At 45.9% G+C, this 14,659-nt stretch overlaps 1 protein-coding gene across 8 annotated transcripts in view; it reads right to left on the minus strand.

Moving 5' to 3' along the window:
* Nucleotides 1–14,659, minus strand: part of VWA5B2 (von Willebrand factor A domain containing 5B2) — a 109,329-nt gene that overhangs the window by 37,496 nt on the left and 57,174 nt on the right. For all 8 annotated transcript variants that reach the window (XM_075340351.1, XM_075340349.1, XM_075340353.1 and 5 more), the window contains 5 exons: nucleotides 14,393–14,578; nucleotides 14,112–14,313; nucleotides 3,927–4,246; nucleotides 3,624–3,819; nucleotides 82–423 (listed from right to left, as the gene is read on the minus strand). In XM_075340351.1, the coding sequence (XP_075196466.1) occupies nucleotides 82–423; nucleotides 3,624–3,819; nucleotides 3,927–4,246; nucleotides 14,112–14,313; nucleotides 14,393–14,578 (1,246 nt within the window). The remainder of the gene's footprint in view (nucleotides 1–81; nucleotides 424–3,623; nucleotides 3,820–3,926; nucleotides 4,247–14,111; nucleotides 14,314–14,392; nucleotides 14,579–14,659) is intronic.

Below are 14,659 nucleotides of genomic sequence, written 5' to 3' on the forward strand. Positions count from 1 at the left end.
GTATAAAGTTAGATGATAAGCACATACAATAAAACCACTACATACATGTACTTGTATGAGGTTATAGAAGACTGGTATTACCATGTTCAATGTCAGACTCTCTCCATGCCATATCCTCATTGTCTCGGATCACAGAATGTGCAGCCAAATGGTGCAGGTCATAAGATTTTTCATTCTCAGTATTAGTTTCACAATCCTCTCCAGCACCATTCAGAAGTGGCTCCAGGCTTATTGTTGTTTCCCAGGTATGGTTGCTGTTTCCAATGTAGCCATGGATTACAGCTTGGCATTGCCAACCAGATTCATTGCTCACCCCAGAGCTCGTATTTGTTACATCCACAGCTGGAGATGCTGAGAAGAGATACTGTGCATCCACCAGCATGTCCCAGTCCAGCTGTGCAGTAGAAGGAAGCTGACCCGTCACTGAATAATGGAGAAAGCAATGGAAATGCAATAACAGAGGAAAATAGAAATTAAAAAACTATTCAGATAGTTGATAGACTGGTAACTTTTAATGAGATTTTATCTGATGCTATCAGGCAACTGGCAGATAGATCAAACAACATAATGCACAACTGGGTTCTGGAAATTTGGAGAGATGTCTGAGGTGACCACTTCCCACAGCACACAAAAGCCCAGTTATTTTGAAATAGATGAAAGAGGAACATACTAAGGGAAGATTTATTTACATTTGCTTTTTTTGTGTGTCATTGTGTTACAAATTATATGGCATGTTAATACTGTACTATAATAATGTATTAATAGTGCATTAATACTAAGACAGTTAATAATTAGGGATAAGTGGACCCAGGAAGTTCGGATTCGCTGGGTTGAGCCAGACATTAGTTAAAAGTTTAGTTCACTTCCCGAACTTGAACCTGGACACAATATACGTCAATCGAAACCCAAATTTCTGTGCTGTAAAACGGTCGTAGTAATGGCTAGAGGGCTGCAAAATAGGGGCAATTACTCTGCAAATAAATGTGGATGGGGAATAAATAATGAAGTGGGTCCCCACCTATATTTGGTAACCAGCACAGGTAAGCAGAGAACAGCGGGCTATAAGCTTTACATTGAATGGTTATAAAAAAGAGAGGGAATCCCATATTTTTTTTTTTAATTTAAATAAATAATTGAAAGAAATGGAGGAGCTCTGCCCAGTTTTTGATAACCATCCAAGGTAAAGCAGAGAGCACGTGGCTGGTATTATCAGGCTGGGAAGGCCCATGGTTATTTGGCCCCTTCCAGCCTAAAAATAGCAGTAGTGCATGCAGTAATGTACCAATTCTAGTTCTTTACCTGGCTCTTCCCGATTACCCTTGTGCAGTAACAATACTTTTAATACTTTTGGGGTTGATGTCAATTGAATTGACAGCTGGCATCAAGCCCAAGGGTTAGTACTGGAGAGGTGTCTATCATTTCTAACCCTAAAAGTGTAAAGTTAAAAAAATACACAAACACAGGAATAATAGTTTAGGCTGGTTTCACACTACGTCTTTTTAACATCCGTTAAAAACGTTTTTTTAACGGAAGTACGGATCCTGTGCAAATCCGTTTTCACTGCAATGCATTTTCAATGGACTCGCGTCCACCTGCGTTTGCATGCGTTTGCGTCCGTTAGACGCAGGATCCGTCCTTTTGCGTTATTTTGACATGTTTCAAAAACGCAACATGTAGCGTTTTTTTGCTTTGTCAAAATAACGCATCTCACAGGATCCTTCACATTGCGCCGCGAGCTGCAATGCATTTCAATGAGTGCTGGATCCTGCCTAGCAGAATGCGTTCAGTTGCGTTGTAACAGGATCCTGCTTTTGTACTGAGCATGCCCAGAAAGTACTGAGCATGCCCAGAACCAGTCTCCAGTGATCTGTCTATCTCTCTACTCCCTCCCTCACCCCCTCTCTCTCTATCTCTGTCTTTCCCCCTTCCTCTCCTGTCTCTCTCTCCCCTGCCTGAGAGCTGCGGACACTCGTAACCAAGGTAAATATCGCGTAACCACTTCTCTTAGTTACCCGATGTTTACGTTGGTTACGCGTGCAGGCAGCCCTGCTCCTAGCAGCTGCAGCCACTCGTAACCAAGATAAATATCGGGTATCCAAGGCCGATGTTTACCTTGGTTACCAGCGTCTGCAGCTGTCAGAAGCCGGCTCCCAGTCTAGTTCCCCTCACTCCCGATCACATGACTCCAATGCCCGCCCCTAAATATCCAGTGCAGGATCCTGCAAAATAACATATGCGTTTGCATACGTTATTTGCTGTAAAAGCAGGATCCGTACTTCCGCTAAAAAAACGTTTTCAGCGGATGTTAAAAAGACGTAGTGTGAAACTAGCCTTATTTGAATAAAGACTCCCCCATACTCCTTCATTCACCAATTTACTAATCTAAAAAAAATACTTGAAGTTTCAACGTAATCCAGTTGGGGAATAAAGACTCCTCACTTGCAGCTGACATCAACCTCAAAAGTATTACCCCGATTGCCACTGCAGCTGGGCAATTGGTAAAAGCGCCAGAATTGGCGCATCTAATTGATGCACCACTTCTGAGGTGGCTGTGGGCTACTATTTTTAGGCAAGACAGGGACAAATAACCATGGGCCTTACAAGCCTGATCATACAAGCCCCCAGCTGTTTGCTTTATCTTGGCTGGTTATCAAAAATAGGATGGAGCCCAAGCCGGGTTTTTTTTTTTTTCTTACCTGCGCTGGTTATCAAAAAGGGAAGGAGCTTACTTTATATATTTTTTTTCTTTATGGTTCACAGCAGCGTACAGGTGCCTTCTGCATGCAATAAAGCTTCTTGATAGGCTACGCTGCAGGCTTTCACCAAACGTTATTAGCATATGAACAGCACCTGAACGCAAACTTTTTTTTTTAAAAAAAAGTGTGTTCAAGTTCGAGACCTGGACACCCGGTGTTAGTTATGAGTCCTGAACGTTACAGTTTGGGTTCGCTCATCCCTATTAATTGGTGGTAATGTGGAATTTTGTTAAACTATATTAGGAACCATCTTTAAAAACACCACTCCAGCATTTTTTTTATTGCACCTCTGGAGTGGTATTTTAAATCTTAGTACCCTGAATCCTGTTTATACTCCCCCTTCCGGCAGCTTCATTTTACATCGCCGCCTCACCGGTCCGTTTCCTGTGATTTGCAACCTGCTGGCAGCTCCAGAGTTTCATGGTGTGCGCTGGAGGTCACAACTCAATACATCTCTTGGAGAGTATTTGGAGCTTGTGACGTAACTTCTGACTTCCGGCCAGTCATAAGTTGCAGTCTCAAAATGGTGCCACAGAGTATCGGTAAGAGGTTAAGCCTCAGAAAAAAAAAAAAGGAGTATGTGACAGAGGGCTTAAATTTAAAGTGCCACTCTAGCGCTGGGGGAAAGAAAACCCCTGCAGAGAGTGATTCTTTAAGCCAAATTTATAAAATTCTACGTACGGAACAATCCAAAGCTAGGTCCATAAGTATTTGTTAAGTTCAAGTAAATAAACCAGCTAGAATTTGTGCTTATTTTCAGCACAATATTCAATGTTTAAACCTCTACCATACATTAGATATCACCACCCAAGAAGTACATTCTTTATCTTTATCCCTCATCACAATTTTCAATAGAAATTTGCTTACAGGAATCACACAGCCCCTCTGAACGCTTTGCATTAACATCTTCAGGATCCAGGTTCTGTGATACTTTGTCCAAGACAGTGCGTAATCGCAGCATATCCAATTCTCCATGGGGGGATGAAAAACTGCGTCCAGACATTGTGGCATGAATTAGAGCTTTTCTTCTGACCAACTCCTCCGTGCTTTGTGTTACTGCAGCCTGTTGGCAAGGGGCACAGATATAGACTTCATGCTTTTGACACTTCTGAATTAATTAACGTGTCCAATAAAGACAACATGTCCAAATTGCAATTACTACCATCTTACCTTACAAGATGGGGGTGAACTTTGGTTTAGATCACAGATTCCTTCATTTTGCGATATACTCTTCTTACCCTGATTGCAGACCTTTCTAGAGTCTAGAGGCATTACACAGTCCCCTGAAACAGTTTCTCTGGAGCCCACTGACTCGCTGCTAGTAGAGCCATGGCTAGTTGCGCGAGTGTGGTCACTGCACATGGAAGGTTGTGTTGGTGCTCGCGTTGGTTCCGTGCTAACCGAACAATGAGTGAGCATATACTGTTCCTGTACATAAGAGGAACGTACAATGCGCTTCCTTATGTCACTTACTTGAGCTCCATCTCCACCTAAATAAAATAGTGTCATTAGTCGCAGACCGTAGGTTCATACTATGGTTTTGTGTGAAAAAGAAAATATCCATATAGAAAGTGTTGGATAATTCTTCCCAAATTATCAGATACTACCGTGTGTCCCCTGAAAATAAGACAGGGTCTTATATTATTTTTTGCTCAAAAAAATGGGCTAGGGCATTTTTTCCGGGGGATGACTTATTTCTTCCCCATGAACAACAATACACATTTATTCTTGATAAAAATAAAATAAATCAATCAATAGTTATTCAAATATAATCATATCACATTCTGGAACATCAACATAACTCTCAAAAACGTACGTGTGTGTGTGTGTGTGTGTGTGTGTGTGTGTGTGTGTACACTCACACATAGGTCCTCTTGCACTGTTATCATCAGGATATTAATCCTGAGGGCCCTGTAAAATTGCCCACTTTGCTCTCCCTTCGCCCTAATGCCAGTCCTGCATACTATCCTGTCTTCTGTTCAGTTCTTTTAGACTCCTGCAATTAAGAGACTTGTGGTCACATGACTGTGAAGTCATGAAAGGTCCTTAAACAATCTGAACCTCAGAATACAACTGCTGTGGCTCCTAAGTGGGTGAGGCCCTGATAAATTGTGAAATTTGACTCCCCCCCCCCCTAATACCATCAATGACTGTAACTAGGACTTATTTTTGGCATAGGGCTTATATTTTAAGCATAATCCAAAAATCCTGTGAAATCATGCTAGGCTTATTTTCAGGGAAACACAGTATATCTGTTACTGTATAAGCCTACACAGGGAGATTGACATAATATAAAACATATCTTATTTCATTTGAATCAACATATAAAAACTAAAGATAACCATTAAAAGTGGAGTAAAGATACAGTGAGAAAAATAACAGACAATGTGTAACTGACATTTTAATTTATATTTCCTAAATCAATAGTACACATAAGAAATATTACAATTACTTATTATTATCAGACAAATCTGTCAGAATTGATCAGTCATTATCAGCATTCTCAATTCTGAGGTAAAATCTGTATTCAGTGAAGACTTTCCTATTACTGAGAGGAGATGGCAGCTGGTGCTGATGAGATTCTATGATGATGGGAGGAGCTAGAGGCAAAGGGAGGAGTTAGGAGCTAGAGGCGGAGCTCTGCCCCCTATCTACATAGAATCTCATCTGTTACAACTATCACCTCCTATCTCAGTAATGGGAAAGTCTTCACTGAGTACAGATTTTACCTCAGAACAGAGAATTTTGATAATGACTGATCAATTCTGGCTGAGAAAGAAGCAAATTTGTCTGATAAAACTAAGGAACTGTAATATTTCTTATGTGTACTATTGATTTAGGAAATAAACATTAAACCTCTCCAGTGTTTTGTGGTTTTCCAGCATTGGAGCAGTGCTTTTAATCTAAGGTCCCTGCCCCTAGTAATATGATCACACTATTGCAACTTCATCTTTTAACATATGAGCAAATGTGAGATATAACAACCAAATAAAAAAAGTTGGAACAATCTCACTCAGATGTCCAAGACCCGATCCTTAGGCCTCAGCTAATCTGAGAAATGTCCATTAACATGAAGAAGGGAGAAACAGGCTGGTTAACCCTATTAGGCCTTATGTATTATCAAGGTCCTATTAACCCCAGAACTCCTGCCCTGTCTTTGTGGATAACGCCCTACACTTGCCCGAGTATCGCTTATTAGACAGCTGGGTGAGATTGTTCCAACTTTTCTATTTGGTTGTTATATCTTATACTCCCTTTTTCTTCACCTCTAATGGGGCTATGAATATTATATAGGTCTGTTACCATATGAAAAGTAGACACATTTAGCCTTATCCATTTATAGGGACGTTTTTGCTGTCTTTGCACTTTTCCCATCATTGTGCAGTGCTTTTACTGCTCATTTTACTGATGTGCACTTATCCCCTTCACCCCCGGCCGATTTTCCATTTTTTCTTGTGCTCCCCTTCTTCCGAGAGCCGTAACTTTTTTATTTTTCCGTCAATCTTGCCATAAGAGGACTTATTTTCTGAGGAACAAGTTGTACTTTTAAATTAAACTATGAGTTTTACCATATAGTGTACTGAAACAAATTCCAAGTACGGACAAAATGCAAAAAAAGCGTGATTTCATTATTGTTTTTGAGATACTTTTTTCACTGTGCTCACTATGTGGTAAAACTGATGTGTGGGTGTGATGCCTCAGGTCGGTATGAGTTTGAAGACACCAAACATGTATAGGTTTACTTTTATAAAAAGGTTAAAAAAAAAAAAAAAAAAATAAAAAAAAAAAAAAAAAAAAAAAATCAGACGTTTTTCCAAAAAAGTGGAGCACTTTTTCTGGCATTTTCTGCAACCCGTAGAGTTTAATTTTCAAGGATCTATTGCTCAGTGCCGGCTCAATTTTTTGCATCTCGAGCTGACGTTTTTAACGGTACTATTTTTGCCCAGATGCTACATTTTGATCACCTGTTACTGCATTTTGCACAAAATTTGTTGCAACCAAGAAACGTAATTTTGGCATTTGGATTTTTTTGCCACTACGCCATATACCGATCAGATTAATTGATTTTATATTTTGATAGATTGGGCATTTCTAAACGCAGCAATGCAAAAAAGAGAATTTTGTTACTTACCGTAAATTCTTTTTCTTATAGTTCCGTATTGGGAGACCCATTTAGCTTCTGCCTCCGGAGGACACACAAAGTACTACACTTAAAAGTGTAGCTCCTCCCTCTGAGCTTATACACCCCCTGGTAGCCAGTCCTAGCCAGTTTAGTGCAAAAGCTGAAGGAGAATAGCCACCCACAAGTAGAACCGAGTAAGAACCGGAACAACCGGAGACTCTGTCCACGACAACAGCCGGTGATAACACACGGAACAAGAAAATTGCCAACAGGCAACAGGGAGGGTGCTGGGTCTCCCAATACGGAACTATAAGAAAAAGAATTTACGGTAAGTAACAAAATTCTCTTTTTCTTTATCGTTCCTTTGGGAGACCCAGACCATGGGACGTTCCAAAGCTGTCCCTGGGTGGGAATAAACAGAAAAAACTAAGAAGTAGGCGGAGCCTAACTTCACAAGTGGGCGACAGCCGCCTGAAGGATGCGTCTGCCCAAGCTCGCATCTGCCGAAGTATGAGCATGCACTTGGTAGTGCTTCGAAAAGGTATGCAGGCTAGTCCAAGTGGCAGCCTGACAGACTTGTTGAGCCGTAGCCTGGTGCCTAAAAGCCCAAGAGGCACCGACAGCTCTGGTCGAGTGTGCTTTGATCCCCGGCGGGGGAGGCACCTGAGTACTCTGGTAGGCGTCCGAAATGGTCGATCTAATCCAACGGGCCAAGATCGGCTTAGAAGCAGAGAGACCCTTGCGCCGCCCTGTGGTTAGCACAAAAAGAGAGGTGCACCGCCTAAGCGCAGCGGTGCGAGCCACATAAATCCAGAGAGCACGCACCAGATCTAGAGTATGCAGCGCTTTCTCAAAGCGATGAACAGGGGCCGGACAGAAGGAAGGCAAGGAAATATCCTGGTTAAGGTGGAAGGGAGAGACCACCTTAGGATGAAAGTCCGGGGTCGGATGGAGAACTACCTTGTCTTGGTGAAAAACCAAAAAAGTAACTCCGAGGAGAGCGCAGCCAAATCAGAGACTCTCCTGAGAGAAGTTATGGCAACTAGAAAGGCCACCTTTTGAGAAAGACGATACAAAGAAACCTCCCTAAGAAGCTCAAAGGGGGGTTTCTGCAATACCGTGAGGACCAAGTTAAAGTCCCAGGGATCCAAGGGCCGCCGATAAGGCGGAATGATGTGAGACGCACCTTGCATGAAGGTGCGGATTTGAGCCAGCCGGGCTATATGCCGCTGGAACAGCACTGATTGAGCTGAGACTTGTCCCTTGAGAGAGTTAAGGGACAGTCCTAGCTGCAGACCGGACTGTAAAAAAGACAGAAGGGTCGGCAACGAGAATGGCCAAGGAGAATGGCCGGAAGAGCGACACCAGGACAGGAACATTTTCCAAGTCCTGTGATAGATCTTGACGGAGGAAGACTTACGGGCCCGGGTCATAGTGGAGATGACTTCAGGAGGAATACCAGAAGCCGTCAAAATCCAGGACTCAAAAGCCACGCCGTCAATTTGAGTGCCGCAGAATTCGGGCGGAAAAACGGACCTTGCGAGAGCAGGTCTGGACGGTCCGGAAGATGCCACGGCATCTCCACGGACAGTTGGAGCAGGTCCGGATACCAAGCTCGCCTGGGCCAGTCCGGTGCAATGAGGATAACTCGACGGCCCTCCATTCTGATCTTGCGCAGGACTCTGGGCAAGAGAGCTAGAGGGGGAAACACGTAGGACAGACGAAACTGGGACCAGTCTTGAACCAGAGTGTCCGCGGCGAAGGCCTGAGGATTGTGGGAGCGAGCCACGTAAACCGGAACCTTGTGGTTGTGACGGGATGCCATTAGGTCCACGTCCGGAGAGCCCCATTTGCGGCAGATTGACTGAAACACTGCCGGGAGCAGGGACCACTCGCCACTGTCCACGGATTGACGGCTGAGATAATCTGCCTCCCAGTCTTCTACGCCAGGGATGTGGACTGCGGATATGGTGGACTTGGAGTCCTCCGCCCATTGAAGGATGCGTTGGACCTCCAACATTGCCAGGCGGCTGCGTGTCCCGCCTTGGTGATTGATGTAGGCAACCACTGTCGCGTTGTCTGACTGGACTCGAATGTGCCTGCCCGCCAACAGGTGGTGAAAGGCTAGGAGAGCTAGAAGCACAGCTCTGGTTTCCAGCACATTGATTGAAAGGGCTGACTCGGACGGAGTCCAAGTGCCCTGAGCTCTGTGGTGGAGATGTACCGCTCCCCAGCCGGATAGGCTGGCATCCGTGGTGAGAATCACCCAGGACGGAGCCAGGAAGGAGCGCCCTTGGGACAGGGAGAGGGGTCGAAGCCACCACTGAAGAGAGCTCCTGGTTTGTGGCGACAGAGCCACTAACCTCTGTAAGGAGGAAGGCCGCTTGTCCCAACAGCGGAGGATGTCCAGCTGCAGAGGACGCAGATGGAACTGGGCAAAGGGAACCGCCTCCATGGAAGCCACCATTTGACCCAGCACCTGCATCAGGCGCCTGAGGGAATAACGGCGGGACCTCAGGAGAGAGCGCACCGCTAGCCGGAGAGACTGCTGTTTGATTAAGGGCAACTTCACAAGTGCCGGCAAAGTCTCGAACTGCATCCCTAGGTACGTGAGACTCTGGGTCGGAGTCAGAGTGGATTTGGGAAGATTGACAATCCACCCGAATTGGGCTAGGGTGGCGAGAGTGAGCGAAACACTCCGCTGACAGTCTGCGCTGGATGTACCCTTGACCAGAAGGTCGTCCAGGTAAGGGAGCACTGCCAACCCCTGGAGGTGCAGGACCGCAATCACTGCCGCCATGACGTTGGTGAATACCCGAGGGGCCGTGGCTAACCCGAAGGGGAGAGCCACGAATTGGAAATGATCCTCTCCTATCGCAAAACGTAACCAACGCTGATGTGACACTGCGATTGGCACATGTAGATAGGCATCTCTGATGTCGATGGACGCCAGGAACTCCCCTTGGGTCATAGAGGCAATGACTGATCGCAGGGACTCCATGCGAAAATGCCGCACCCGAACATGCTTGTTGAGAAGCTTGAGATCCAGGATGGGCCGAAAGGTACCGTCCTTTTTTGGAACTAGGAAGAGATTTGAGTAAAAACCTTTGAACCGTTCCTGAGCGGGAACTGGGACAATCACTCCGTTTGCCTGCAAGGACGCCACGGCCTGCGAGAAGGCGGCGGCCTTGGAGCAGGGGGGAGTTGAGAGAAAAAATCTGTTTGGAGGGCTGGAAGAGAATTCTATCCTGTAGCCGTGAGATATGATGTCTCTCACCCACTGATCGGAGACTTGCTTTAACCAAGCGTCGCCAAAGTGGGAGAGCCTGCCACCGACTAAGGACGTGGTTGGAGCGGGCCGAGAGTCATGAGGAAGCTGCCTTAGTGGCAGAACCTCCTGCGGTCTTCTGCGGACGCGCTTTTGGGCGCCAGTTGGATTTCTGATCCTTGGCTGAGTTAGCGGATGAAGCGGAAGGCTTAGAGGATGACCAGTTGGAGGAACGAAAGGAACGAAACCTCGATTGATTACTACCCTGGGCGGGTTTCCTGGTCTTGGTTTGTGGCATGGAAGTACTCTTCCCGCCAGTAGCTTCTTTAATGATTTCATCCAGCTGTTCACCAAACAGCCGTGAACCAGCAAAAGGGAGCCCAGCAAGAAACTTCTTGGACGAAGCATCTGCCTTCCACTCTCGAAGCCACAAAATCCTGCGGATAACAAGAGAATTAGCTGAAGCCACCGCAGTGCGGTGAGCAGCCTCTAGCATGGCAGATATGGCATAAGATGAAAAAGCTGAAGCCTGAGCAGTTAAGGTAACCATCTCAGGCATAGATTCCTTGGTGAGGGAATGCATCTCCTCTAGAGAAGCAGAGATGGCTTTGAGAGCCCACACTGCTGCAAAAGTCGGGGAAAACGCGGCCCCCGCAGCTTCATACACAGATTTGGCCAGAAGGTCAATCTGACGGTCAGTGGAATCCTTAAGTGAGGTGCCGTCAGCCACCGGCACAACGGTCCGGGCTGAGAGCCTAGACACCGGAGGGTCTACTTTTGGGGAGTGAGACCACTCCTTGACCACCTCAGGTGGAAATGGAAACCAGTCATCAGAACCACGCTTTGGAAAGCGTTTGTCAGGGCAGGCCCTGGGTTTGGTCACAGCGGTCTGAAAACTGGAGTGGTTAAAGAACACACTCTTCACTCTCTTAGGCGAGGTAAACTGATGTTTTTCTGCCAAAGAGAGTTGCTCCTCTGACACTGGCGGATTGAGATCCAGCACAGAATTAATAGAAGCAATCAAATCACTAAGGTCCGAGTCACCCTCAGAGAAATCGATGGGATACATAGCCTCCGAGCCCCCCAGTGAGGGCATCCTCCTCATCTTGAGAGTCAGCTCTTGAGACAGAGCCGTGGGATGGGGAGGGGGAGGAAACCCTGCGCCTTCTCTTAGGACGGGGTCTGGGATCAGATGATGAATCCTCCGTGAGCTCCGATGGACGGAGGTCAGAGGATATGAGTCCTCTGTCAAGAGAATTAGAGGCACCCTGTGAGGGGGGCTGATGCATATTCATCAAAGTCCTGGACAAAAGTCCCATGGACTCAGCAAATGACTGGGATATGGACCTAGAAAAGGACTCTACCCAGGCCGGGGGTTCAGTCACAGGTGCAGCAGCAGCCTGAGAGACCACTGGGGGCGAGACTCCAGGCTGTGGCACCGCCAAGTTAGAGCAACCATCACAGTGTGGGTAAATGCTCGGCTCAGGCAGCAGGAGCTTACATGCAGTGCATGCAGCATAAAGCTTTGGAGCCTTGCTCCTTGTGTGAGACATGCTGCTGGAGTGGGGGCTTTGCAGAGAATGAACCCCAGGGAGAATATACAGAGGTCCACAACCGGAGACCGGCTGTGGCTTACCATACCGCTGAGCACGGTGTTGTGTGCCCTCCAGATCCCGAAGCCTGGTCCCCCAGTGCGCAGCACCTCAGCAGAGATGCAGAATGCGGGATGTCCCAGAGCAGAGTGAACTCTGCCTGAGAAATGGGGCGTTCCTATAAAAGAGCGGGAACTGGAGGGCTATAGAGACCTGCAGGGAAGGAGGGACGCCCCAGCAGTGGGGAGTGTCCCTCCCCTGTGTAGAACGGCCGCCGGGAGGAGCCGAACCTGTCCCTCTGCATGAGTGACATGCGAGGGCAGGAAAACGAAACTAGGCCTCCGGCGAAGCCGGGGCCTAAATTTAATCGGCGAGGCCGACAAGCAGGCACCATCGGCGCGGTTCTCTGGCAAAAGCTGGAGAACCCGCCGGAAAAGTTAAAAACAATCACATACAGCATACTCTCCCCATACAATAAAGAACCGGGACCCCAAACATAAACGTCTCAGGTACTTAGCTGCTGAGACGCAGGGCCATGTCCCTGGGGATGAGTGCTCCGGTCCAACAGAATCCTCAAGGGGCTGTGGATGGAGACCGGACTCCTGCCAGGCATGGAGACCGTGCTGGCTCCCACTTCAAGCCAGAGCCCAGAAGGGATGGTGAAGGAGTGCGGCATGTAAGGCTTCAGCCTTGTAAATCAACCTTAACAACACCGCCGACACAGTGGGGTGAGAAGGGACATGCCGGGAGTCCAGACATGGACCCGCTTTTCTTCAAACTCTTTCCAAAAGTCAAACAAATCAGATGAGAATGCATGTGTGGATGTATGACCTCCTGAACACAAAGCGATAAACTGGCTAGGACTGGCTACCAGGGGGTGTATAAACTCAGAGGGAGGAGCTACACTTTTAAGTGTAGTACTTTGTGTGTCCTCCGGAGGCAAAAGCTAAACACCCATGGTCTGGGTCTCCCAAAGGAACGATAAAGAAATATGCATTTTTATTTTTTTAATTTTCAATGGGGCAAAACGGGGTGATTTGAACTTTTAGGCTTTGGGGGATTTTTTGGGTTATTTTTCCCTTTTTTTTTTATTTTACTATTCCCCTAGGGGACTATAAGGATCAGCAGTCTGATCGCTCATTTATTTTTGTTGACCACAGCTAAGACCAGCAGAAATACTCACCTCTGTCACTGACAGCAGCCGGCCTGGTGAAACAGGAAGTGACTCATGCTAGCTACAGGAGTCATTACATAACCCTGTGCTATCAGGACAACCATCAGCTCACAGTAATCATGTCACTGCAACGCTGATGGAGCCGGGTGAGTAAAGATTTACCGCAATCAGCATTTAAATGGCGCTGTGACATTTTCACAGCGCCATTTAAGGGGTTAACAGGCATGGGTGGAACGTAGATCCACTCGTGCCTGCGAGGCACACATGTCAGTTGTAAAAATCAGCTGACATGTGCGCGGATCCCCACCGGCTGCTAGCAGCAGATGGCAGGGATTACACTATGGTGGTTTAGGACGTAATATTACTGCCCGCGGTCGTTAAGGGGTTATATGGGAATTTTACATTTTGCGAAAACGTTTAATAAATATTAATTAAAATTAGGTAGGTTTTATTATTTTAAAATTTGCTGATACGTTTTATGAACCTAGTGAGATTTGTTTGGCAGTTAATTTGGTCATTGTTATTGTCCCTCTTAGTATTGCTTCTCTATATGGCTTCAACTTTTACTGAAGCCATTTTATGACAGCATCTTCTGACTTGCCATAAATCAGAAGTTACATCACCGCCTCTCAATGCAAGTCTATGAGAGCCAGACTTGCATTAAAGAGTGACCTCCGGTTCACTCCATGAAACACAAAGTGAGCAGTTCACACTCTGTGGGAAAACCGATGGGAGTGGCAGTGATAGAAGGTGAAGACGGTGTCAAGTGAGTAGAAGACTGGGATCAGGAAACTTAATTTAGCAGTAAAATAAAAACGCTGTACAGCATATCTCAATTAGCACAAAATCTTTATGTAAGGGTGTAGATATCCCCATATGCATGGAAACCTTGCATTCTTACAAGAGTTAGCATACAGTAATATGCTACTAATTCCAATAATACAGAGTATAGAAAAGTCACTAGTAGCCAAATAACAATCCAAGCAAGAGTATAATACCACCAGGCAGAAGCTGATGGGGATAAAGTTCTTCATCACCCCCCCCCCGTTGAAGTAAATGAACAGAAAGCAGAAGAATACAGTGTGTACTTATTACTTTTCCTTTGTCAACTCAAAACAACTTGAAATGTTACTCCATATATATAATATATACATTATAAAATCTTAAAAGGTCCACCTTGTACATGGTGATTGCATACCAGTGCTTTCAGTTCTTTCTGGATCTTCACTCCATGCAGAAAACTCCAGTGAGATTTCATGTGAAATCTCCTGCAAAGCTCGTTCTACGTCTTCCATACCAGCAGATGGGTTCTGGTAGCTTGTGTCTGTAGTCCCTGGTGTCTGAGGCTCTTCCTGAGACTGGAAAACTGAACTAAGAGATCCTCCTCTCGCCACGCGTGTCTGAAACATAGAAGTGACCCAGGGAAATAAACCCAAAGCTAGAGATCAGAACATGCATTTCATCTAGTCTTACACTCACCGGTCCCTTCTTGCTTCTGAAGCTTGCAGTGTTATATAAAGTGCAGTAGCTAATAAGCGAATCACCAGAATAAAGAGGAGCAATGTCATTTGGGGTGAGCAGGGCCTCCATAGTTTCTGGCATATACCAGTCAATAGTGATGTCACTTAAAACTGGCTCCAGTGCCTTCTTTAAGGATTTAATCAACTAGAAGCAGAAAGGAACAGATCAAATACAAGGAATATTCCTGTACAAATGATGTTAGAAGGAATACTGCACTTGTAACTT

This window comes from Anomaloglossus baeobatrachus, chromosome 3 (genome assembly GCF_048569485.1).
Source record: "Anomaloglossus baeobatrachus isolate aAnoBae1 chromosome 3, aAnoBae1.hap1, whole genome shotgun sequence".
NCBI lineage: Eukaryota > Metazoa > Chordata > Amphibia > Anura > Aromobatidae > Anomaloglossus > Anomaloglossus baeobatrachus.